The 23541-nt window shown below is 61.8% G+C and overlaps 3 protein-coding genes across 5 annotated transcripts in view; 1 reads left to right on the forward strand and 2 right to left on the reverse strand.

Moving 5' to 3' along the window:
- Positions 1 to 1051: 1051 nt before the first annotated feature.
- Positions 1052 to 4419, reverse strand: ATP5F1D (ATP synthase F1 subunit delta). 2 transcript variants are annotated; one of them, XM_069790604.1, is made up of 6 exons: positions 4111 to 4419; positions 3240 to 3393; positions 2671 to 2759; positions 2093 to 2220; positions 1432 to 1475; positions 1052 to 1181 (listed from the first exon to the last, which is right to left on the reverse strand). In XM_069790604.1, the coding sequence occupies exons 1-4, from the start codon at positions 4402 to 4404 to the stop codon at positions 2098 to 2100; spliced, it is 660 nt and encodes a 219-aa protein (XP_069646705.1). In that variant the 5' UTR covers positions 4405 to 4419; the 3' UTR covers positions 1052 to 1181; positions 1432 to 1475; positions 2093 to 2097. The 2 variants fall into 2 exon arrangements, with proteins under 2 accessions (XP_069646705.1, XP_069646704.1); XM_069790603.1 differs by lacking the exon at positions 1432 to 1475.
- Positions 4420 to 4819: 400 nt separating this feature from the next.
- CBARP (CACN subunit beta associated regulatory protein) lies at positions 4820 to 12689 on the forward strand. Of its 2 annotated transcripts, none has more exons than XM_069790606.1 (10): positions 4820 to 5008; positions 7161 to 7335; positions 7988 to 8133; positions 8248 to 8309; positions 8662 to 8827; positions 8903 to 9077; positions 9293 to 9445; positions 9823 to 10030; positions 10141 to 10324; positions 10620 to 12689. In XM_069790606.1, the coding sequence occupies exons 2-10, from the start codon at positions 7288 to 7290 to the stop codon at positions 11803 to 11805; spliced, it is 2328 nt and encodes a 775-aa protein (XP_069646707.1). In that variant the 5' UTR covers positions 4820 to 5008; positions 7161 to 7287; the 3' UTR covers positions 11806 to 12689. The 2 variants fall into 2 exon arrangements, with proteins under 2 accessions (XP_069646707.1, XP_069646706.1); XM_069790605.1 differs by having other exon boundaries at positions 7264 to 7335.
- A 406-nt stretch (positions 12690 to 13095) lies between these two features.
- Positions 13096 to 23541, reverse strand: part of STK11 (serine/threonine kinase 11) — a 46406-nt gene continuing 35960 nt past the window's right edge. The window contains exons 10-11 of the mRNA XM_069790608.1: positions 15608 to 15842; positions 13096 to 14045 (exon numbers count right to left, since the gene is read on the reverse strand). Coding sequence (XP_069646709.1) covers positions 15634 to 15842 — 209 coding nt within the window. The 3' untranslated portion in view covers positions 13096 to 14045; positions 15608 to 15633. The remainder of the gene's footprint in view (positions 14046 to 15607; positions 15843 to 23541) is intronic.

Raw genomic sequence — 23541 nt, forward strand, 5'->3', positions numbered from 1 at the left:
GGGAAAAGGGGATTAGAGCGAGGCAGAGGGACCGCAGCCCCACGCGTCCAGGGGCCAGCGGCTGCCTCGGTCTCCCCCGGCTGGCGAGCTGGTGCCGGGGGGTGGTTGCACAGCAGAGGGAACCTGAAATCCCTCTGGGGAGGCGTGGGGAGGACGGCACCGAACGAGGAGCCTGGCAGCAGATGGTGCCGTTGGCAAGACACACATCCTCGAGCGTCTGGCACAGGCAGAACCGGCCCCTCACTCGAACCCACTCCTTCCCAACGGTGCTGCCGTTGCTCGAGGCACGTGGGGACCGGCGAGCTCGCTGCAGACATGCGAGTGCCTCCCGCTTCCTCCGGGCTGCGAGGAGCCTGGGGCAACCTCCTCGGACGGGGCTGCTCGCTAGCAAGCCCCCAGGCAAGCAGCAACTTCAGCAGAGCACCATCATCAGCCATCCCCACCACACACGGATTCAGGAAAGACTCCCACCACGTACGGCATCTGCTTCCCTCTCCGCACCAAGCCCGTCTCCAAGGAGCAGGGGGAGATTTCCCCTGCTCTGCATGCCACATGCGCAGTGGAAAACGCAGCAGCAGGGGAACAGGTCAAAGCCTGGGAAGCTGCTGTCCAGCTGCAAGAAGTACCATGAAGAAACAGCCCAGCCGATGGGAATTCCTGTGGCGAGGGAGCTGGGAGTCTGAGCAAAAGCCAGTGTTGGATGGGGCAGGGGAGTCGGGACAGGAAGCCTCTGGTACAGACGTGCGCTACCCTGTGGATGCCGCCTCCTGCGCTGCTGTTAATCCTGCTGTCCAGGTGGATTATTGGAGGTGGAGGTGGCTGACAGCACAGGGAGGGGGTTATAAAATCTGCCTGATAAGCTTCCCGTAGGTGAATCTCCCACGGGAATCCCCAGCCGAACCCCAGGGCAGTGCTGGAAGGACACCTTCCCCGAGCAACTGCACCCCAGCAGACCCCGGCGTGGGGGCAGGAGCCTGCCCCCGGGCACCCAGCCACTGGCACACCACAAGCTGCAATTTGCTGCCTCCGAAGAAGGTGACATGCTACAAGACAGGGTTACATTTCTTTTTAATTGATCAGAGCGTTTTCTCCGCCTCCGTTTGTCCCGCACCATCTGTACAATCGGGGAAGCCAGGACAAGTAGGACAGTCTGGGGTTTCTCTACATCGACAGTGGAATTCCTGCAACACACAGAAGTGGAGTCGGTTTTAACGCAGGGTGGGGTCGGCAGAGCGGTGGATTCTGATCCGAGGGCTTGGCGCTGGCTCAGACTGTTAAACCGCAGCAAGTAAACAAGAGCCACTGGCTCTCTCAGGCCTGACCTCATGGGCCAAAGAGCACAAGGACCAGAGATCAGGGAGACAGCGAGGGAGCCGCTGCCCTGCTGTACCTGCTCCAGGCAGGCCATTGGAGAGGCTTTTCATGACTCACCTGCCAGGCACAGCACACATGCTGCCGCAGAGTAAGTCTCCCAACTGCCAGCACGTGGGAAGAAGAGGGATGAGGCACAGGCTTAGCAGGGTAGAGGGAAAAGGGGCCACGAGGTAAGCAGCCCAGCCTTGCCTCCCCTGAGGCAGAAGCTGTTTGTTTTTAGTGGCAGGGAGTGTACAAGGAGCAGAGGCCACACATCACTCTCCCTCCGGGGCCCCAAGCGTCCAGACCGCTCCTGAGCTGCCCGCTGGTGTGGCCTGTCCCAGCGGGGACCTGGAGGCAGCAGCGAGGCCCCACCAGTGGCTCTGGTCTCCCAGCATGTCCCGGTGTCGGGCTGAACCCCACGTCACCATGGCACGGCTCAGCACCATGGCACGGCACGGAACGGCACAGCACCGGGCCCTGCTGCCATCTAGCGGTTCCTGCTTGGCTCTAGGCAGGGGCCACCCACGACCCCCCCCCCAGAGCTGACACCCGACCATGGAAAAGGACAGCTCTCGTGTCACCGCTCCCTGAAACCCAGGCACAAACCCTCGTCCACCCCTGCGCTCCCCAGCAGGCCTGGCTGCTGCAAGAGGAAGCTCCCTATGGGCAGCACTGAGCAGGGACATGTCTCCAGAGCAGGTCTGGAAATCTCAGCCGGGATACAGGTGACACTCACCTTAACTACTCCAGGGCTTTTACAAGTGCTTCATTAGCTTCTACTTTAATCTGAGCTTCTGCTTTAGCTGCTTCATCAGATGCTGCAGCCATCTCTGAAACAGCCTTCTCCAGGTTTGATTTTGCAGCCTGAACACGAGAGCACAAGAAATGTGTCATCGAGACACCACTGCAGGATGGGTGACTTGTCCTGCAGCCCGCTCCCTTCACTGCAGTCGTCAGCCCCACAACACAGGGCTGGCAGCAGACACCTTATCAACAGGCCCTGCCGCGGAAAAGCTGTTCCCAAGACTAAGAGGGGTGGGGAGGGGCAAGACCAGCATCTGTCCAAGGGGAGGGAAGTGGCCTGAAGAAGGATTAACGACTGTGCGGCTTCTACTCCCCACAGCCTGTAGAGAGTTCACTGAGAAGGAGCTCCAAGCCTTTGATCCCGATCAGTGGGCGATGGGGAAGCTCAGGGTGAAGGCACAGCCCTTGGTCGGAGCATGCTTTCCGCAGCCACAGGAAGCTCCCGAGACAACCATCCCACATGAGAGAAGCAGGGAGCAAATTCCCCTCCATGAGGGGCCCGGTACTCACAGCCAGATCCAGCATGTCCATTGTCACCGCCTCCTCTGCCAGCACCTGCACGGTGGAGTCCGCGTGGACCGTGACAGAGCCACTGCTCACTGCAAAGGTACAACAGCAGGGGCCGAATCAGGCAGCGCAGGCAGGGCTGCCAGACGGGCCTCGTTTGGGGGTCCACACACAAGACGGCATGGGCAAGCTCATCCCCAGAACCTCCACGATCCCTTTGCCAAAACAAAACCTTGATGCCCTCCCATAACACTTCCCAAGTCCCACAGGGACTCATTTCCTATCAAAAGGGAAGCTACAGCAGGGGATGCGGCCAGAGAGTCTGAGCAGAACCAAGAAAACGTGACCCCAGACCACAGCCTCACACTGAGCCCCATCTTCCAGGGCAGATCCCCGGCCTGCAGGGCAGCCTCCAGCAGCCCCTGGGTGGCTGGGAAAGCAGAAATCTCTGGAAGTGTATCAGGGCACACCTTGGTTGGCAGAGTCTCCCTTGTGAAAGCCCTGAGAATGCTCCCCCTCACCCCCCCTGCCGCAGGCTTTCCTTCCTCCCCAGCTCCGCCTGCTTTACTTACCAAAATACTTGGTGGCCGTGCCATCCTCAGCATAGACCGTCACGACTCCTGGTTTGAGGACCTGCAGGGTAGGGACGTGAGAGGCCAGGATACCGAAGGAGCCGGTCAGCGTGGGCACGTCCACCTGCTTCACGTTGGCACCGTTGTAAAAGACCTGTCCGGGGAGGGCAGAGTGGATGGGAACAGTCCGTCACCAGGAACGGAGGGGAAGGAGAGAGCTGGCTCCCCCCGACTCTGGAGAGGCGAGGGATGCGGTGGGCACCCTGCTCCCAGCAGCCGGCAGGTTTAAAGCACAGCAAGATGCGACCAGGACAGCCTGGACCTTCGCAGGGTGGGAGCAGGGCCGGGCTCTGGAGGAAGGGTCCTGGCAAATGGAGTGGGAAAGCGCCCAGAGCCTCCCGAGGGGCACGGGTGGTGGCGGGAAGGCGGCACGCCGACACACCAAGCCGGGAGCAGGCAAGAAGCGACGGGCGCAGCCGGGAGAAGCCGGAGGAGAACGTGGGGAAGACTTCGACGCCGTCACCGATGCCGTGCCGGCATCCCGCTCGGCTCTGCCCAGGCAGCGCCAAACCTCCCGGCACCGCAGCCCCGTCCCCAGCGCCTTTGCCCCGGGGACAGCGGCGAGCCCCGGCCGTCGTGTCCCCCCCCCCAGCATTCGTGACGGGGGGGGGGGGTAGTGGGCAGGGTCCGTGCCCCTCGTGGGCTCCAGCAGAAGGGCCGGGGGCTGGAAGAACGTGAAGGTCACCCCGCGGGCCCCGGCAGAGCTGCGGCGGGTCCCGGGCGCCCGCAGGGACGGGAGGGATGGCGGAGCGGCGGGGGTAGCGGGGGGCCGGTTCGGCGGGCCGGGCCCGGGCCCGGGCCCGCGGCCTACCTGCGTGGGTGAGGCGAAGGTGAAGGCCATGGGGACGGGCCCGGCGGCGGGGTCGGCATAGCCGCGGGCGCAGGGCGGCGGCAGCGGCGGGCGGGCGGCGAGGCGCAGGAGGAGGCGGCGAGCACGGAACATGGCGGCGGCGGCAAGGACGAGCGGGCGGCGCGGGGCAGGGCGGGACGGCGGCAGGACTACAACTCCCAGCGTGCCCCGCGCACACGCCACTGCGCAGCCCCTGGGGCGCCGGCCGCCGGCCGGAAGCAACGCCACGGTGGGGGCGGGACCGCAGGGGCGCATGGGAGTTGTAGTTCCCGCGGCCCGCCCGCTGTCTGTCCCGCTGATCGGTGCGGGGAGGGGGGGGACAACACACACACACGGACGGGACGGGACCCCGCAGAGCCCCGGGCCCCCCCACCCCGCTCCGCGCCCGGGCGCCGCTGCGGGGCGATGGGGCCCGAGGGACAGCCCCCTCCTCCTCCTCCTCCTCCGCAGCCCCCCCCCAGCTCCGGCCGTGCCCCGCCGGCTCGGGGGGGGGCCGTCCCGCCCCACCGCGGGGGGCTGCGGGGAGTTGGAGGGGCACGACCTGCCGCCACCCCCGGGGCCGCGGGCACCTGGGGCAGGAGGGGCTGGGGGCTGCGCCGGCTCGCGGCCGGCGGGGAGGGCTGTGGGGCGGGGGGGGGCTGTGGGGCAGGCAGGGCTGGCTGGGGGGCAGGCAGGCAGGTCTAGGTGCAGGCAGGGCTGGTGCAGGCAGGGCTGGTGCAGGCAGGGCTCGGGGCAGCCCCTGTCCCCACGTGACGCCCGCGCCGCGCGGGGGCGGCTCTGGTTCATTCATAAATCCCGGGGCCGCCCCGCCGCACCGAGCGCAGCGGCGGCGGCGATGGAGCCCCGGTCCCGGTTGTAGGTGAGTGTCTGGCCCCGCCGCCTCGCGACAGCCCCTATCGCGACAGCCCGAGCCGGCCCGGCCGAGGGCTAGCTTATCACGCCCCAGCGGAGCGTGGAGGTCCCGGGGGCTCCTGCCTCGCCGTCTCCATCCCTGCCTGCATCCTTGCCTGCATCCCTGCCTGCATCCCCGCCCCACAGCCCTGCCTGCATCCCACACCTCCCAGCCCTGCCCCACAGCCCAGCCTGCATCCCTGCCTACCTCCCGCATCCCTGCCTGCATCCCTGCTTGCACACCCCGCCCCCCCCATCGCCGGGCAGGGGCCGGGGGGGCCGCTGCAGGCAGGGGCAGCGGAGCGGGTTCCCCCCACACCACGCCGCTCCCACCTGCGGGAGCGCGGCAGCACCGGGGTCCCCCGGCCCCGACCCCCCTCCCCGGCCCTGGGCAGCGGCCCCGCGTCCCGGCCCCGCCCGGGGGGGGACGACAGCCCGGGGACCGCGGGGACCGGCCCCCTCCTCCAGACAATGGCCCTCCTGTTCCCGCCGGGTCGCCATGGAGACGGGATTCCTCCATGATGGGGAACAGGAGGGACATTCTTCCCGCTCACCCCAGCCCCCCCGCCGCCCCCCCCGGCCTCGGGCCAGGGGCTGCCCCGCCGGGATCCCGTCCCGCGTGGAGCCGCAGCCCTGAGCCTGGTCCCCCGGCCCCCCCCCCGCCCCGTGCCAGGCCCGGGGTCCCGCCGTGCCCCCACCATAGCTGGGCCCCCCCCTTCTCCTGCTCCTGGGGGTCGCAACACCCTGTGCTGCCGTGCTCACCCCAGCAGCTCAGAGATGCCCGAGGGTGGGTGCGGGCGGGGGGTTGTGTCTCTGCCCCGGGTGGCCCCCAGCACCCCGATATCCCCCCAAGGGGTCTGTACCCCGGACCGTGGCAGGGCCGCCCACCAGCCCTGCGCAGCGCAGCCATCGCCGGCTCTCGCCACTGGCTGTGACATGGTCACCCCCTGCGCTGTCCCCGCGAGCAGCTTTTCCCACCCGGCCATGGGCTCCATTCACATTTTTTGCTGACCTGATTTTGAGTGGTTTCCAAGCACCCTGGCCGGCGCAACACCCATCCCTGCTTGCCACCCTGGGGGCTCCCCCGACACCAGCATCCCCCACCCCAGCTCAGCCCTAGCAGCCTGGGACACACAGACCCGCAGTGGGAGCTGGAGCTCGGTGGTCCCTGGGAGGAGCCCTGCTGGGGCCGTGCTGGGCGGCACGAGAGGGTGAGGAGGTCTCAGCCGGGTGGCCAAAGGCCGTGGGTTTTATGCCACAGAGGGGGTGTGGAGGTGGCTGTCCCCTGGCCCCGCCGGCTCTCGCTCCTCAGGGGCTCAGCCCTTCTCCATCACCCGTGGGCCCCTCGGCAGCCCCGTCCCCTCCCGCGTGGGGACAGTCCGGTGACGAAGCCGCTGTCAGGCTGACTCAGAAGTGTCACCCGTTGCGCTCCAGCGACACCCACGCCGGCTCCACTCACGCAGGGTGTGGGGTGACCATCTGCCTCCCTTCCCTGCCGAGGGGCCCCAGGCGCTGCTCCCTCCCCCCGCCCGAGCTTCTGTGGGCAGGGGCCGGGCAGTCCGGACCCCCAGCAGCAGTGCCTGGGTGTCAGGGGCCGCATTTTGGCCCCGCAGCTCCTTGGGGATGGCGGTGCTGGGGCAGCACCGTGTCCCTGTGCACCATCCCGGGTGGGACCCTGGGGCAGGGTCGAGCCCCCCCGGGCCAGCTCTGGCCACTGGGCCCGGCCACCACTCGGGAGCTCCGGCTGCCAGGCTGGTGTGGGCAGCGTGGCCTCACTCCACCGGCTGCAGGCATGGGCCCCACGGGTGCAGGGACGGGGTCTGTGCCCCACACGAATCCAGGAGCTGCGTGCGATGGGGGGGGGGCAGTGCCTGTCCCACCCCAGGGGCTGTGCCCAGCCGGGGGCGAGGGGGCTCCCCTGAGAGGGGCAGCGGTCCTGCCTCCATCCCTCCATCCCTCCGGAGCCACCTTCCCTCCATCCCTCCTCACCACACCCTCCGTCCTTCCCTCCCTCCTCCCTCCTGACCACACCCTCCCTCCATCCCTTCATCCCGGTCCCTCCCTCCATCCCTCCCTCCATCTCTCCATCCCGGTCCCTCCCTCCCGGTCCCTCCCGGCAGCTCCGCACCGCGGTGCCGGGCAGGGCCCGGGGCCGGGCAGGACCCACCGCCGCCGTCCCCGGCCCGGCCCCGGCACCCCCCCGTCTGTCTCCCCCCGCCCCAGGACGCGCTCCGGCCGGGACGGACCATGAGCGATGACCCGACACCCTGGGACAACGCGACGGAGAGCGCCACGGTGAGTGGGGCCCCCCTGCCCGTCCCTGCCTGCTCCTGCCTGCCCCTGCCCACGCTGCCGTCCTCGGGGTCCCGGGGGAGGGTGGGGATGCACGCCCGGGAGGTGTGGGGTCTGCGTGGCTGCCGTGGGGCTGGGGTCTGCGCCCAGGTGGGGACGGCAGCAGCCACCCAGCCCCGCTGTCACCCACCCTGCTCTGCCAGTCCTGGGGGTGGGTGACACCTCTCTGTGCCCTGTGCAGCCCCCCCGACATGCTCAGCAGCCCCCCGAGATGCTCCAGGTGCTGGGGGTCCCAGGGGGCCCGGGTGCTGCTGCCAGATCAGCTCCTCTCCTACAGCTGGGGCTGCTGGCCCGGGGAGGGGTGCAAGCAGCGACCCCCAGGCTGGGGCAGGGCCAGGGTCCCATCCCCGCTCCCGCTCGGCGCGGGGGCCGCTGCCGGCTCTACCGCCCCGGCTGCGGTTGCCTTGGTGAAGGCAGGTCCCCGGAGCCGGCAGCAGGCCCGGGGGTGGTGGGGGAGCGCGAGCGTCTCTGGGGAGCAGCGCTCAGCGTCAGCCTCGGTGCGGGAGGGGGCTGCCCCGGCACCCACCCCGGTGAGGCAGGGTTTGGGGTTGGAGCGTGTGTCCCCCTGCGGCTCAGCCCCTGCCACCCTGTGCAGGCGGTGCCCGGCGAGGTGTCCCCCCAGGATGGCTACGTGCTGCTCCTCGCCTTGCTCTCCATCTTCATCGGGGGCACCCTGGTCCTGCTCTCCGGCATCCTGATCGTCTGCCGCCGGTGCTGCGAGGCCGACCGCCGGCACTCCAGGTGGGGGCGGGCCACGGGGACAGGCGATGCTGCTGTCCGCAGGGTGTGTGGCACCTTGAACGGGGCTGGGAGGGGGGCCAGCACAGGTCACCGGTGACCCTCCTCTCCCCGCAGAGCCAGTGATGACCCCGAGAAAACCAACACCACCTACCTGGACGACTCGCAGCCAGCCCAGGGTGAGTGCCACGGTGGGGCCAGAGGTGCCGCCGTGGCCTGCCAGCGACCACCCACCAGTAAGACCAGCTGCACCCCCAGCGCCCCGGTGGGGGTAAAGCAGCTCCTGGGCCCTCCCCGCTCCTGGGTGCAGCCCCCAGGCCTGGGGCAGGGATGGCCAGAGACCCTCTGTGCCTTCCATCACCCATCCCAGTGGTGCCCCAGCTGTGCGAGCAGGACTGGCGGCCGGCAGCAAAGACCGCCAGGCTGGCATCAAGACCCCGGGTGCAGCGAGTTTGCCAGACCTCAGCTGGGAAAGCTGGCATGCACTACGGCAGGGGGGACCCTGGTTGCTGAGCCCCCCCTTCTCTACAGATATCACCATCAAAGTGGAGGACCCTGACTGCCTGTCATCCTCCAGCTACCGGGATGTGGAGAACGAGCGGTTCCTTTCCTCCAGCTCCTCCACCGCCCGCCGTGTCTCCTTCAACGAGGCCGCGCTCTTCGACCAGGGCAAAAAGACCCAGGAGAAGGGGAGGAGGTGAAGCTCTGGGCTGGGGGGGAGGAGGGCCATGGGGGGCCAGGGCCACCCCTCCTAACCCGGCGTGCCCTGCAGGTACACGCTGACAGAGGGGGACTTCCACCACTTGAAGAACGCCCGCCTGACCCACCTGCACCTCCCACCGCCCGCCCTCAAGATTGTCACCATTCACGAGTGCGAGTCCAGCGAGAACAGCCTGGCCATGACCCCCCGCCTGCCCCCACCCAAGCCCGGCCTCGCCATCTTCCAGGTGAGCCCCCAGCACCCTGGGGGGATGAGGGACCAGTGGGACACGGCGGGATGGGGTCCAGGCATCCTGCAACTCCCCAAGGAGGCACCACTGGACCCGGGGTGGGAGTCTCAGGGCATCGCTGGATGCGGGGATGGGGGTCTCGGGGCGGGGAGGGGTCCTCTCCTGCTCCCCGACCCTTATGCAAAGCCCCCTGAGCGCGCTCTGCCTTGCAGCCCCCTGCGGGGGCCCTGCCCCAGCCGGCGATCCCCAGCCATGCCGTGTGCCCCAGCTCTGCCCTGCCTGGGGACACCTACAACTCCACCGTGGACACCAGCTTCACCGAGGCCAGCCCATCCGCCTCCTCCGACTCGGGGGAGGGCCCCTCCGTGAGTGCCGGGCTGGGGGGGGGGGCACAGGGCCAGGACCGGGCAGGGGAAGGGTCTCTCCAGCCTTGGCAGCCTGCGCAGCTCCGGGGAGCCATCCTGCCCCCACCCTGATTCCCCAGCACAGGGACGGCCCCATGCCCTCGGGGGGCTGCCTGCCCCCCTGCTCCATGCCAGGGCTCTGGGGAGAGATGTGGGCATCCAGCTAGAAATGGGCTCTGCCCCCCCCCCCGCTCCGTCCCCTGCCCCAAGGGACATTTGTGCATCTGCTGCAGCTGAGCTTGGCAGGAGCAGGACAAAGGAGCCGGGCTGGGGCTGGGGGGGGCTGGGGGGCCGTGCCTGGAGCCGAGCAGGCTCTCACGGCCCCCCCACGCCTCCAGTTTGCAGCAGCGCCCAGGAGCGGGAAGGCGGCTGGGGTGGGCAGCGCCAGCCCTGGGGAGCCCACCCCGGCCCCCGCGCAGGGCACGGTCCTGCAGTTCTTCACCCGCCTGCGCCGCCACGCCAGCCTGGACGGGGCCAGCCCCTACTTCAAGATCAAGAAGTGGAAGCTGGAGAGCACCCAGCGGGCGTCCAGCCTGGACACGAGAGGTGGGAGCCACTGCGGGGAAGTGCTGGGCACGTGGAGACGCGTGGGCAGGGGGGGCTCGCCGTGCCGGGATGGGACTGATCCCCCAGCCCTGCCCTGTGCCCCCTCCCAGGGTCCCCCAAGCGGCGGCAGTTCCAGCGTCAGCGGGCGGCCAGCGAGAGCATGGACCAGGAGGACCGGGACCCCCACCAGACCGACATCATCCAGTACATCGCTCGCACGGACGACGTGGCCTTCCACCCCGCGGGCGGCCCCTTCCTGCCCTCCCCCGCCAGCCCCCCACCCTCTCTCGGCAGGTATTTTTCAGTAGATAGAGGGGATGGGGACGGGCGAGCCGGGCACCGGGAAGGCACCGAGGGACCGCGCGCTGCCCCATGCACGGGGGGGGCTTCCGCCTTCATGTGAATTTGGTGGGGTGGCCGGGGGGCGGCAGGGTCCGGGGGGAACCGGCGATGGGGAGGGTGGATCGGGGTACGGGCAGGCTGGTGGGGACAGCACGGGGGACCGTGTGGCACCCCGACACCGCTGCAAAGCCTGCTGCTCGCCGGGTCCATCCCCGTCCCCGCCGTGACGCCGGGGTGGTGCCCGCAGGCTAGAGCCGGGTGAGGGGGGCGCGGGCAGTCCCGGCGAAGCTGGCGTCCGGGAGCAGCCCAGCGCCTACCACGACATCTGGAGCCTGCGCGCCTCGCTGGAGCTGTACGCCTCCTCTGAGCGGAGCAACGACCAGGACTCGGTGCGCAGCGACGGCGGGGACAGCGTCTCCTCCGCCGGCGGCATGCCCCCCTGCCCTTCCTCCTCCCTGGACGAGGCCGAAGGCCCCGAGGAGAAGCTCTGGGGTCGCCCCAAGCCGGAGGAGTCGGAGTCCGGCACGCGCAAGCTGCTGCAGATGGACAGCGGCTACGCCTCCATCGAGGCGCCCAGCCGGGGGGGCGAGGAGGGACCCCCCAAGGACCAGACGGCCTCCGAGAAGCGCATTTGCTTCACCAGCGCGGGGCGGAAAGGTACCATCTTCGAAAGCTTCGAGGGCCGGGAGCCGGAGGAAGAGGAAGAGGAGGAAGAGGAGGAGGAGGAGGAGGAAGAGGAGGGGAGCATGGCCCGGGGCGCAGCGGGTGGGGGTCTCCCCCGTCCCCACAGCCCCCTGGCCTGGTCCCCATACGGGCAAATGTTCCCGGGGCGGGACGCGCCGCCCCGGCGGGACTACAGCATCGACGAGAAGACAGACGCCCTGTTCAACGCCTTCGTGCGCCACGACCCCCAGTTCGACGAGTCGCCGCTGCGGGGGAAGCACCGCTCCCGCACCCACCTCCGCAAGCAGTGGCAGCACGCCAAGCAGTACAGTGACCCTGGCGTGCGCTACCCGGCGCTGGAGCGGCACCGCACGCCCCTGCGCCGGGGGGACAGTGCCAATTACCCCCTGGACGCCCGCTTCCACAGCCCCCTGCCCCGCATCATCAGCGCCGGCGACGAGGAGGCGGCGGAGGCCGCCGACGGGGTCCCCCCCGCCCCGGCGCTTCCCGACCCCGAGATCCAGGTGATCGTGGAGGAGCCCGGAGAAGCGGCCCCTGAGCCCAAGGCTGGCTCCGAGCCCCCCGGGGACGATGCCTGCCCCGGCCCCGGGAGGTGCCTGGGGCTGGGCTCTGGTTCGGAGCTGATGGACAAGATTGCCGGCGGCCTCGAGGAGCGGCTCTACGGGCACTTGAGGAAAACGGGAGAGACCCCGGAGCGCACGGTGGCCGTGGCAGCCAGCGATGCCCCCCCCGACCACAGCCCTGTCTAGGCCCAGCGACCCCGGCACAGGGATTCGGGGGCTCCATCCCCTCCTGCTGCCGGCATGGGGACCGGTCCAGTGCCCGGTGCCCGGCAGGAAGGGTGGCCCTGGCAGGGGAAGGCCAGGAGGGCGCGTGGGGTCCCCTGGCTGTATATCCCCCCCCCCCCCCCACCGCAGAGGTCCTGCAGCATGGGGTGGCCAAGTCCCCTCGCTCCCGGGAGCGAGGTGCCAGGCGGCAGCGGAGGGTCCGGGCTGGGGGTGCCCGGAGCGGGAGGGTTGGGGCACAGAGGTGGAGCGGAGCGTTGGCCGGGAGGTCAGCGATGAGGGACTTTGCGAATAAACCCCCAAACCCAGCTGAGGCCCAATCCTTACCTCACGGCAGAGCTGTGTAGCAGATACGCTCTCTCCCCTCTCTCTCTCCGTTTTTTTTACAAGCAATAATGCCTCCTGTCCAGCCGGGAAATGTCCCCATGAGGAAGGGGCCAGAGCTGGCCCTCCCCGCAGCCGGCTGAGGGGTGCCACGGTGCCGCCCTGGCGGGGGGGGGCAATTATTTGGGGAGGGGGGGAGTCTCCTCTTTGTGCCCACGAACCCCCCAGTTCTGCAGGGAGCCTGGGATCTAAACTGGAAGCCGGGGGGTCTGGGGCCATCGTGCTGAGGCAGGAGGATGCACGAGGGGCTTGTGCACGGGGGGCACAGGCAGGCTCCGAGTCCTGCAGCAGCGTCCCAAGGGCTGGGGAGGCAGGACCGGCCCTGGGACCCCCCTGTAAATACCCCCCAGTAGTAGGGGTGGGGGCTGCCCATCACCTGCCCCAGTGCTGTCCCCTCTGCCTGGGCACACAGGGCGACAGCAGAGCATGGGGCTGGACCAGCACGTGCCATGGGTGACCCCCAAGTGCTCTGCACCCCCCTGCCCTCCGTGGGAGCTCAGCGCCGGGCTGGAGGCATTCAGAGGATATTTATTGATTTTTACAGAGGTGGATGCTGCTGCTCCAGAGGAGGGGTTAGCTTTTTATTGGGTTTTTATTTGTGTTTCAAATGATGGGTGAAAAAAAGGAGGGGGGGATAAAAAAAAAAAGCCCAAGACATGTTACCTGGGAGACTCGGCAGCGGGGCAGGCAGGAGGGGCAGGCAGGGCACAGCTGGGGGCCCCCCACGCCCCTCCATAGCACCCCAATTGCATGCGAGTAAAGAGGCCGGGTCATTCCTTCCCTCTGCAAAGTCTCTGTCCAAAGCACTAACTACAACTCAGCATTTTTAAGTCTATAAACAAAGGAGAAAAAAAACCCCAAACAACTGTGACTTTTCTGAGCTTGCTTCTTACTTTCTACCCCCCCCAGGGACAGTGTCCTCCCCTGCCCGGGAGCTGCTGGGGAGGGCAGGGACTGGCTCCCACCCCAGCATCACTCCCACAGCTGCTCCCAGAAGAGCAGGGTTTGTGGGGTGGGGGGGCTGCACCCACCCAAAAGGAGCAGAGCCCCTAGGAAGAGGGGCTGGCCAAGACCCAGCCCACACCCCCCACCCCACTTGCTGCAGGAGGAAGGACATGAAACCCACCTCGCTGTTTTCACTTTATTTTCTTTAAAAAAAAAAAAAAAAAAAAAGAAAAAAAAAAAGAAAAAAGACAACGAACGCACCCATTCCCTTTTCCGAGCCCTTTTACAGCATGCAGGTTTAATAGAGTTTTGCTTTGTCTTAATACCTGTTTTTTTTCCTCATCTGGTTTATTTTAAACACATCACGATGTGTAGGAATCTCTAAATATACCGCAAATATAAACAAAACAAAAAAAAAAGAGGAAAATATATAATATATAACAGTAGTCTAAAACATAAAGTGCACGGCAATGGCTTTGCACGACTTCTACACAGCCAGGGTGAGCACGGCCAGGCCTGGCAGGGAGAGGGGCACGGGTCCCACCGCACCCCGGCCCCGCTCATCCCACCCTTCCCATCGCAAAATTAAAAACAGAATCAGTGTCTTGATTGGCAAAGAGTGATTGGGGAGGAGGGGCAGCATCTTCGTAGCCAGAGATTTCATCTTCCGAGGTGGTAAATGGGGTCTGGCCACCGTCAGCTTCTGATTCCTGGCGCTGTCCGGAGTGGGGGGGGGGCTGCAGGGAAGGTGGGGGGCGGTTTCCTTGGTTGGTTTCCTCTGGTTTCTTTTTGGATCGCAAGCACAGTCCACTCCCAGGAGAGAGGCAGAGATGGGGCGAGGATGGGGGATGCAGGCTGGCCCAGGCCCTGGGATGCTGTTTGCGGGAGAACAGAGGGGAGGGGGGCTTAGGGAGGGCAGGGCTGGTGCCAACTGGGGGTGCAAGCCCCTGCTCTGCTCCTGGCCCACGGGCAGGTCGCACTCCGTTCCAGGTCTCCCTCTCCTGACAGCACCGTGCGGATGGGAGCGAGGGGGCCTGGGGTCCCTGCTCTGTCCCCGGGAGAGGTGGGCGTGCTTGCACAACCCTTCGGCTAGGTAACCCAGAGCTGCCCCAAAACCGGGAAGCAAAAACCCAAGGGGAAAAACGCAGTCAAGGAACTTCATCTATGCCAAGGAGAGGAGAGTGCTTTTTTTTTTTCTTTCAAAGGTTTTAAGGCGCTAAAGCGGGGGGCAGTGCAAGAGCGGGTGATTTCCAGCCCGGCCGTCCCTGCAGTGCGTGTGGGAGGGCCAGGAGGAGAGCGAAGGCAGGGACCGAACCAGGCTCAGGCAGCCCGCATGGACCTTCTCCTTCCCGAAACCGCTGGGCAGCTGCCGCACAGCCCCCACGCCAGGTACCCGGGTGGGAAGGGGCGAGAGGAGCAGCAGATCCCCAGGGAGACCCAGATCCAAGGCATTGGCTTGCCAATACAGTAACTCCCCATGCAGGTGACTCACTCCCAGCCATGAATTAAAGATGAAAGCTGCTACAGGGGCTGAGCGCGCGGGTCTGACAGCTGCAGGGGGAGGAACGGGCTTTTATTTCTGGCTTTTTTCACACCACAAAGCTGATCGTGATCCAAACAGATAACAGAGCCTCAGCCCCACAGAGCACCGGTGACGAGCACAAGCGTGAGGCCGGGGGTGGATGAGCGCTGAACATGAGTCATTGCTGGCTCACTTATGAATGAGGGGTGGGAAGAAGGGGACAGGGCTGCAGAGCCGAGGAGGAAAGAGCCGGAAGGAGGAGGGGAAAGCAGGGAGGATGCTCAGCTTCCCCAAGGAGAGGAATGGGCTTGGGCATGGCAGTGGCTTGGCCACGGGTGACACAGCCACCTCCTGGACTGCGGGGAGGTCCCATAGGGGCCTCTCTCAGGGACACCTCTGGAAACATCCTGGTGCTCAGCATCCCAGCTCCTCCGCACGCCGGAGGCTTTGTGCTCCCCCTAGTTGGGAGCAGCAGGGAGCAGAGCAGGGGAGAAAGCGGGGGACTCCCATATCAGGGAAAGGGGTTGTCATCACACAGCCTGACTGCAGCCCAGGAGGGGAGAAACAATTACGACAGCAAGCTGCTGCCACATTAGGTGAGAGCTGCAAGGAGGGGGTAGAGCAGAGCCAGGCAGGCAGCAGAGCCGGGAGGAGGGAGCACAGGGGGGTCCCCACTGGGCTCTGCACCCCCCAACACCGCAGGGGATCCAGACTCTGGCTGCCAGGGATGTTTGCAGAGGGGTGCTCAGGACCCAGACCTCCCCCCTGTCCACACCCAGAACTACAAAACACCCTTTCTAGCTCCCTCCTGCTGCCCACAGTTGGGGCAGGCTCTGATGTCTCCCCTGTGCCCCTCTCTAGGCAGTCACCCAGGCTGGCCACCCCCTCCCCATGGGGACCGGGCTGCCCACGTACCTGTGCAGAGAGTGGGGGCTCCCGCCTCATTGCTGCTTGCAGGTGGAGAGCTTGCGGATCTTGCTGCTGGCAGAGCAGGCCTTGCGGGAGGGGTTGGAAGAGGCGCTCGCCCGCCGCTCCGCCTTCGATTTGGTGCTCAGCTGTCCCGTCTCTGTCCCATTCATGCACACGGCCTTGGGCAGCCCTTTGCCACGGCTCTGCCCGTTCTGCCCTGCCTCCTCCTCAGGCACCTGTCCTGCAAGGGAAGAGAGATGGTGAGGTAGAGGGAGGGCAGTGACCCTGGAGCATCACCTCCACCAAAGAGCAACCCTTCCCATCGCCTGGAACACAGGCTGCTCCTGAGGGAAATCAGAGCCCATTTGTTTCTACGCCTTCGAGGACCACAGGAGAGGTAGCCCCAACAGTGGACGCATAAGGCAGGGAGCCCGAGACTGCATCTCCCTCCCTGCTCCCACTGAGGACTCGTTTCTCCAGCACATGGCAGCTGGTGGTCCCCAGCAGACAAGAGAAAAGAAAACCTGAGGCAGTGAGCGAGAACCACGGGCAGGGCCAGTCCAGACCTGGAGAACGGCATGCTCCCTTCCCCCTCCCGGGCAGCTGCCGTGCCCACCCTGAACCCCCAGGCAGCAGCCTGGCTCCTGGCCGGGTAGCAGAGGGGCAGCAATGGAGGAAGTCACTCCTCTTCCTCCACCCTTCTCTGGAGGAGGGTGCAGGTCCCAGCCCCATCCACCAACCGCCGGAGTACCCAGGGCCTCTATGTGCTTTCGCAGCGGACGGGAAGGTCTGCTTCACCTGCAGCAGCACGGCCACGTCTGGCAGGGGCCGGGGGCACTGCCTGTTTAGGCAGCAATGCAGCAGCTCAGGCATGCCACTGTCCCCTGGAGGGGACACCCAGAGGGGAGAATGGCTTCAAATCAGCCCCTCTCCCCTCCTCTGCGGGCCAGCTCAGCATGACTCAGCAGAGCAGATCAAGAGCCATTTCTAGAGGCATCTGCCCCCGCTGCCACGGCTGGACCGGGGCTCGGGTCCCATCCATTCACCCAGGGAGTGAGTGATGAAGGGCCCCCCTGGCACAGCCCTGGCCCGGAGCAGGACGGGACACCACCGCACAGGCAGCCCAGCGTGCTCCCATCAGTAACGCGGCACATCCCCTGGTCAGATGCAGGGCTGTTGAGAGGATTCGTCAGGTTCCCAGCTCCCCCCCACCGGATCCAGCCGAGGCAATTTCCTTCCAGCAGGAACGTCATGCTCCAGGGCCCTTCAGTTATGACTCAGAGGTTTGAGTGGAAGCAAAGGCTGTAAGACGATTATGTATAATTTTCTTTAAAGGATGCTCAATCCTTTCTCTGCCAAGGCTGAACAGCACGTCATCTCTCTGTACTTGCGCCAGTGATCACCCCACCACCGCTGAGCTCAGGGAGGAAGAGGACACAGGTGGGGACAGGGGTGATGGGAGCGCCGCTTTTCCTCTGGAGGAGAACAGCGGGGGTCCACCTCAGACCCCTGCACTCCTCCACCTCATCACATCAATCCTAGGTACCGCTACGGCAGCAGGGCTACATGGGTTCCTGTCTGCTCTGCTCCATCCCCACATGGCTCTTACAGGGAGCCCGGCAGCTATGCGCAGCATATCCTCCATGGGTGAAGAGTCATTCGGGAAACAAGCTGCAAGGGGACGCAGAGGTCACCTTGTTCAAAGTCACCTTCAGCACCCACCTTCCTCTCCCTGGAGGGCTCATGCTGGGGAGAGGGATCAGCCTTGCTGAATGCTCGCAGAGATCTGAAGCAGCAAAGGCAGCAGGAGCCTGGACCCAGCACAGACCACGGCCCCTCTGCCTGGTGGGGACTGGCTTTGGTAAAGCCTCACCAGTACAGAGACCATGAACAAAGTGCAGGCTGCAGCAGGGCAATACCCAGCAGGCTAGAGTAAAAACACATCCTTGGAAATCAGGCAGCAGATTGAGCACTGCCATGGCCAGCCTGGCCTGGCACAGGCTGCGAGCACCAGAGAACAAGGGTGCTCACCAGGGAGTGGATTTCTCCCCCTAAAAGCAGACTTAGCTGCAGAGCTGGGCCCAGGCAGGAATTACCTTGAGAAATTACCCTGCTGATTGATCTACAGATCAAAGCAGTCAGTTCTTCAAGCTAGTCAGCTGCACTCCTGGCTTGTTAAGAGCTCGGGAGCCCCTTCCCGGTGCTGTGGTTTGGACACTCCAGCATGCCAGAGCTGGGCCTCCGGCTGTGCAAAACAGGGTGAGGTACTGCTAGTCCACCAGAGGCTCAGGACAGGGGCTCAAAAACAGAGAAGGATGGTAGGATAGATCTGCCTGTTGTAGAGAAATTCTGCGTTACAAGTGCAATTGATTCCCCCATAGACCTGCTGGTGAGCTGCTCCTTGTATCCCTCCCTGACAGCTCCACCAAGTCTTGACACAGCTCCCCGTTATTGGCTTGCTGCTGCTTACCTGAGCACTTCTGTCTTGCCCCGAGAAGAGCCAAGGATTGACTCGCCAGTGACAGCTGCTGCCTTCGTGCACCCAAGCCTATCACTGCCATAGCGATGGCACCCACTGTGCTCCGTGCGGGGGCCATCCAGCCTTGCACCTCCTGAGAAACACCTTTGCACAGCTCACCACAAAGGATGGAGGTACCTTGGACATCTGTCATTACCTCAAATTCTTTCTGAAAATGACTGGCAAGGTGAGAGGCTCAGGAGCATGAAGCAGAAATGCTAGCTCTACCCGGCTGTGCGCTTACGGACCTGCTATCGATCTGATCAGCTTCCAGCTTCTGACCCCTTAAGAGGGGGGGACTCGCTAGGAAGGGCTGAGGCATCCAAGCTCTAGGACCTCCTCCAGAAAAGAAGGACACGCTGGCCCCAGAGCTCCTCCAGGGACGGGGCTCTGCCCAGGGACTCGGAGCAGAGCAGCTCACCGTGGGTCAGGCTGCAGCCCAAGAGCAGTGCAGCCTGGCCACCCCCACCCCTCCCAGTTCAGGGTTTTTCCTCTTCTCCCTACATCCCAACTGCACGTCTGCAGAGCCTCAAATAACCCCATTCAGAGCAAAGCTGAACACTTATCCTTCCCCTCCCTCAGCTGAACTCAGGCCAAGTCAATTAACATTTCTGACTGGGGAGGGAAAAAAAAAAATCCAAACAGTTCATTTGTCTTTTGTGTGACTCTTCCCTCCTCCCCCTCCCACCCTGCTTCAAAAGCACAGTCCCAGGAGTCTATTATGGATACCAAGGAGGGAGGGTGAATTGCAAGCTAATTTTACCTCCTTCACCAATGACAGTTGCTGACGTTCAAATTAATGAAAATAAAAATTCAACATGGGATGAAGTCTTGGCAACTGTCTGCCCACACGGAAGCCAGTGACCCAGTGCTGTGTCTGTTCGAACAGCTATATCCTACCTTACCATTACCAGCTGAACAGTGCTAAAAATAAAATAAATAAAAGGAGGGCTGAGAGAGGCATTGAGAATGTGCATGTTCGTCCTTGCCACCTCTCACATTTCTTAATGGCTCCATCCAACTCATTCAGGCACAAAAAAGGCTTCAAAATAAAACCATGAAGAGCTTTTGAATTGCTGTGTTTGTCAGACACAAACACACATACATGATTTGCAGCTAGAAACGCACCTTTTCAAGCACCAGGCTTCACTTAAAGACTCCAGTCCTGGCTTTATTTTCCAGCCTCAGTCTGAATGCTAAGGGAGCAAAACAAAAACCCCAGAATCAAGCTATGCAGCCATTTGCCTCTGCAGGAAGACAGGGCTGCAGCAGAGGAAGGGGTTAATGGCAGGGGAGAAAAAAAGCAGAGCACAGCCTTCTAAATCTGAAACACAGCACAAAAGCAACAAGCAAGATGCTTACATCCATTTATTGCATATGCTGCCTCTCTCCAAATAAGAGGGGGCAGCCACTTCTGGAGAGGATGCTTTGTCACGTGCTCAATGCCACAGTTATTCTCTCCTCAGCACTTCCCTCGGACGAGATGTTTAACACCGATTGAACCAGCAGCATGTAACATTTAAAGCTCTCTACAGAGCTGCATAAATCTTTAAATAACCCTTTAAAAATAAAAGCACATTCTCAAAGCCCCTTCTTCCTCTGAAGAACACAAGATTTAATGAGGTTCCCTCTTTTCCCCTCCCAAACTGAACACCCACTCCCACCTATGAGTCACTTGTACTCCTGCTCTTGCTGCCCAGCAGAAGAACCACAACTGAATTGATCAGTCATTTACAAGTTTTTTAAAATTTTTATTTTAATATGGCATCACTGTTAGAAATGTAACATTCTCATGGAGCTGAGCAAGTTCAAAAGGATCCTGCAGGAAGACCCAGTTAAAAAAAAAAACGCAAAAAAATGCAAAAAAACCCAAACCCACATTTATTCTCTATGCAAGCTGCCCCCTTGCCTTTGCAAATGCCATGCAAGCCTACCAGAGCATACTGTATCCACACTAGGCTCCTTCCTCACCCCCAGGAGCTTGTTACGAGTGTTGCGCTTCTGGTGAGGGGATTTCTGTCCATCACAAACATTGAACCTGTAAACTGCACCTTCATATCCCATCTCACCAGCCCCTCTTAACAACAACAAAAGGGAGAACAGCCTTATTTTAAGGGATCTCTGCAAGTCCTGTGAACAGCTTGATCTCTGTCACAGCCTGATCAGAAGTTGTAGGGTAAAGTAGAGAGAATGATCCATCTCAGTGGACCAGTTCCCAGCTGTTCAGTGCTTAAGTCCAAATCAAATCTGTTACTGCTGGGTTTGGGGGCACGCTGTACTATGCTTTCTGTCCCTTCTAGGGCCAGCCAAGCCAGAGGTGATTTATGTGAGGGAAAAGAATTTGTTCCATGCTCAAGTATGCTTCCAAATCAACGGTGATAGAGCCACACGTGTTCAGACTCAATGACCTACCTAAGCCAGGGCTCTGCCTGACAGCAACGGCTGCTCAGGAACATCCAATATAGAGAAATCCTGCTCCTGCTCCAGATGGTTCCCTGGGGACTTCCTGAGCAATAGCGCACATCTGGACTGCTGAGTTTGATAGCCCCCAAAGAACCCACCCTTCAATAGACACATGCAACACAGTCACCAACACTACGAAAGCATAACACCCAAGTGCTGGGAAGAGGACATTCAGACTGGCTGGAAACAATGCTTTATTTTACTATCTACTTAAACAATTAAGCAACAACTCTTGAAATAACTGAAAGATTAAAAGCTGTCACTATTCACTAGTTAAGTTAAACCAAAATCACATCCAGCCCACCCACCCTGGCTAACTCTAACATGGGAAGTGTTGGTCTATGGGGCCACAATTAATCTTTAGGTCTCTAATCCCTCTGAAACAGCACAAGTTACACACGAGAACTTAAAAAAACTTCCAGTAATTTGCCTGTCATCTTCTGAAATGACAGCTCTTATTTGGGTTTAAATACTGCTGTTTGCATTACGAGTGTATAATAGCTGATATTACCACTCTGGAGATGATCTCCCACTACCACAGTCACCTGCCTGTGTGTGTGGGTACATCCAGATCAGCTGGCAGATAGAGATGGCTGCTGGAAGAGCACCTGCGCCAGCACGGGCCAGGCTCAGGCCAGGATCCTGGGCATGCACGGGGCAGTAACACTGCCCATGGGACATAGTTGCAGCCACCCACGGCGGGAGGAGGCCTGGGAGCAGACACCAACAGTCGAACAGCAGAAGGTGTGCACATGTGGGCATGATGCTTCGCCCACTCAGTGCGGAGGACTCAGCACCAACCCTCACCCAACCGAGAAGAGGATCTTGCATGCTCTGCTGTTCTTCTTCAGAGGAAGGGCAGAACATGGTGTTTTTTCCAAATGCATATGATAACCTGCAACACCCAGCTGCAGCGCCACAGGCCAGAGACCCTCAACAGCAAACAGGACAGATGGCTCTGTCCTGGGCCTGCTGGACACACAACCACTCTCTGATGTTGAAAGTCTGCCTAAGCTTCCACTTTTTAATCACACTGAAGTGTGTAAACCAGACAGCAATGCAGGCTAATCACCACTGGAAAAGTTAAAAAGAAACAAAACATTTTTAACTAGAGTGAGAACAGACAGGAACGCATCTTCTGTACAAAATCATTTTTGGGGCAGGTCTGCAGGAATGGGCTGGATTTCACAAGCCAAGTAACCCACTCTGAAAGGGGTCACAAACCGTCTTCCTCTGCAGCATGCTGAACCCCTACAGCTACCCTTTGCTTAAAAATACAAAGCCAAGAACTAAAGAATGATTCCCTCGCAGAACAAAGTTATCTGCTTTGGAAATAAAACAACTGTCCTGGAGATCAATAGGATCCTGGTGAAGCTTGGGAGAAGCAAGGAGATGATCCTGCACTCTCCAGCCACTGCCTTTAGCTCAGGCCCTGGGAAGCCCAAGAGGGCAGTGGCTTTGGGGCCTAGGCTAAGCTTCATGCTCCTCTTCTGCACCCATGGCTGATGGGAGCATGGCTTCCTCTCCAAACAGCTTGTCATGACTGCTCAGTGCTCCGCTCTGTCCTCTAAGCCCTGCCTCAGCTTCCTCCTCTGCAGCTGGGAATGCACAGGGAAGCAACAGAGCACTGTTAGAGACATGCACATGCTTATTCTCTAGACTGATGCCAAAAAAAGCAGTAACAGACTGTCCTGTAGGCTCTTGGGTTGGCTGCGAGATAGTCAAGTACTAAGAGCAACAGATCTACTCTCACAGAGGTTATCATCTTGGAAGGCTAGCCCTCCAAGGGAAGTTACAGGCACGCACGGACCAACTGTACCTTCCTTCTGCCTCTTGAAGCCAGTTCAGAAAGGAAAATGTAAAATTAGAAAGGGATATAAGTGATGCTGGTTACGGATTTTCAAGTCTGGCAGCCTCATCAGTGCGCTTAGGCCCCACTGTCTGTGATGGGGCTTCCAGCCCCAACACTTCTGCAGAATTACATCTTAGGCACTTATGCATGGGCTGCTCCCAGTGAGAGCTCTTGCAGAGGAAAATGGCTAACCTCTGACAACAGGGAACGCATCTGGCAAGTCCTCTTCTCTCCTGCTTCTGCACTTAGAAAGGACCTAGCAATCAAGTACGTGCTTGAGGATCCCTCCTTTCAAAAAGCCTCCACTAAGCTGTGAGGGAAAGGCCTGGCCTTGGTCAGATTCTAGCACAAAAGTCTGCAGGATGTAAGAAGAGAGCAAAGGACAGAGCTCTGCAGGTCACCCAGCTGGCACTGGGACATTAGTTCTATTAGAAAAGGTTATAAATTACCCGACTGTCACCAGTGAATCAGCACTTGGAAATAGATCTATTTCACTTTGATGAGGCTCCCTTCATCTTGGCAGGCTCCACCTCTGACCCACCTACATATCCTTTTGGCTGAACATCTGAACAGCCACCCTGTTGGGGACTGTTACTCAAGGATGTCATACAGCACAGAGCAAAGCGCTGGCCTAGCGAGTTGGGCTCAAAGCAGCCTCTCTCCTTCTCCCCTTGGAAAGCACTGCCTGGGAAGCCAACCTTATTTCAAGTTGCTGCCCAAAGAAATTTTGAGCATTGGGTACAATTTGAGGCTTGTTACAATTCAAGGCCTGACATTTTATTCTTCCATGATAGTGCTTCAGAAAAGCAACTTCTGCCTAACCAGGAAACCAAGAGAAAAACAAGGTCTTCAGGTGCAGGATTTGGTTAAACCAGACCTTGCTTTTACTTGGGTCCACAGAAGCCCACCAGGCCATCATTAAGGAAACACTAAAGCAGTTTGGTTAGTCTTGAACTACAGAAACTAAGGCTTTCTTTATCACAAGGAAAGGTCAGTCACAGGTACCTCTAATTACACTGTGGTAAAGTAAATCAGCATCCTTACAAACAGCACTTGAAACCTTCCCTCCAAAACAAACTAGGCTGGAGCAATTAACCTAGAAATTCA

The sequence above is a fragment of the Haliaeetus albicilla genome, chromosome 8, assembly GCF_947461875.1.
Source record: "Haliaeetus albicilla chromosome 8, bHalAlb1.1, whole genome shotgun sequence".
Classification (NCBI taxonomy): Eukaryota; Metazoa; Chordata; class Aves; order Accipitriformes; family Accipitridae; genus Haliaeetus; species Haliaeetus albicilla.

Excerpts from the sequence above, each read along its gene's own strand:
- ATP5F1D (XM_069790603.1), bottom strand. The coding sequence starts at position 4,404 with ATGCGCCCCTGCGGTCCCGCCCCCACCGTGGCGTTGCTTCCGGCCGGC. Across the intron at positions 3,394-4,110 it reads CCTTCGCCTCACCCACGCAG|GTCTTTTACAACGGTGCCAA; the intron begins GTAGGCCGCGGG and ends CTCCCCGGACAG. Across the intron at positions 2,221-2,670 it reads TGGACATGCTGGATCTGGCT|GCTGCAAAATCAAACCTGGA; the intron begins GTGAGTACCGGG and ends TCTCGTGTTCAG.
- CBARP (XM_069790606.1), top strand. The coding sequence starts at position 7,288 with ATGAGCGATGACCCGACACCCTGGGACAACGCGACGGAGAGCGCCACG. Across the intron at positions 7,336-7,987 it reads ACGCGACGGAGAGCGCCACG|GCGGTGCCCGGCGAGGTGTC; the intron begins GTGAGTGGGGCC and ends CACCCTGTGCAG. Across the intron at positions 9,446-9,822 it reads ACTCGGGGGAGGGCCCCTCC|TTTGCAGCAGCGCCCAGGAG; the intron begins GTGAGTGCCGGG and ends CCACGCCTCCAG.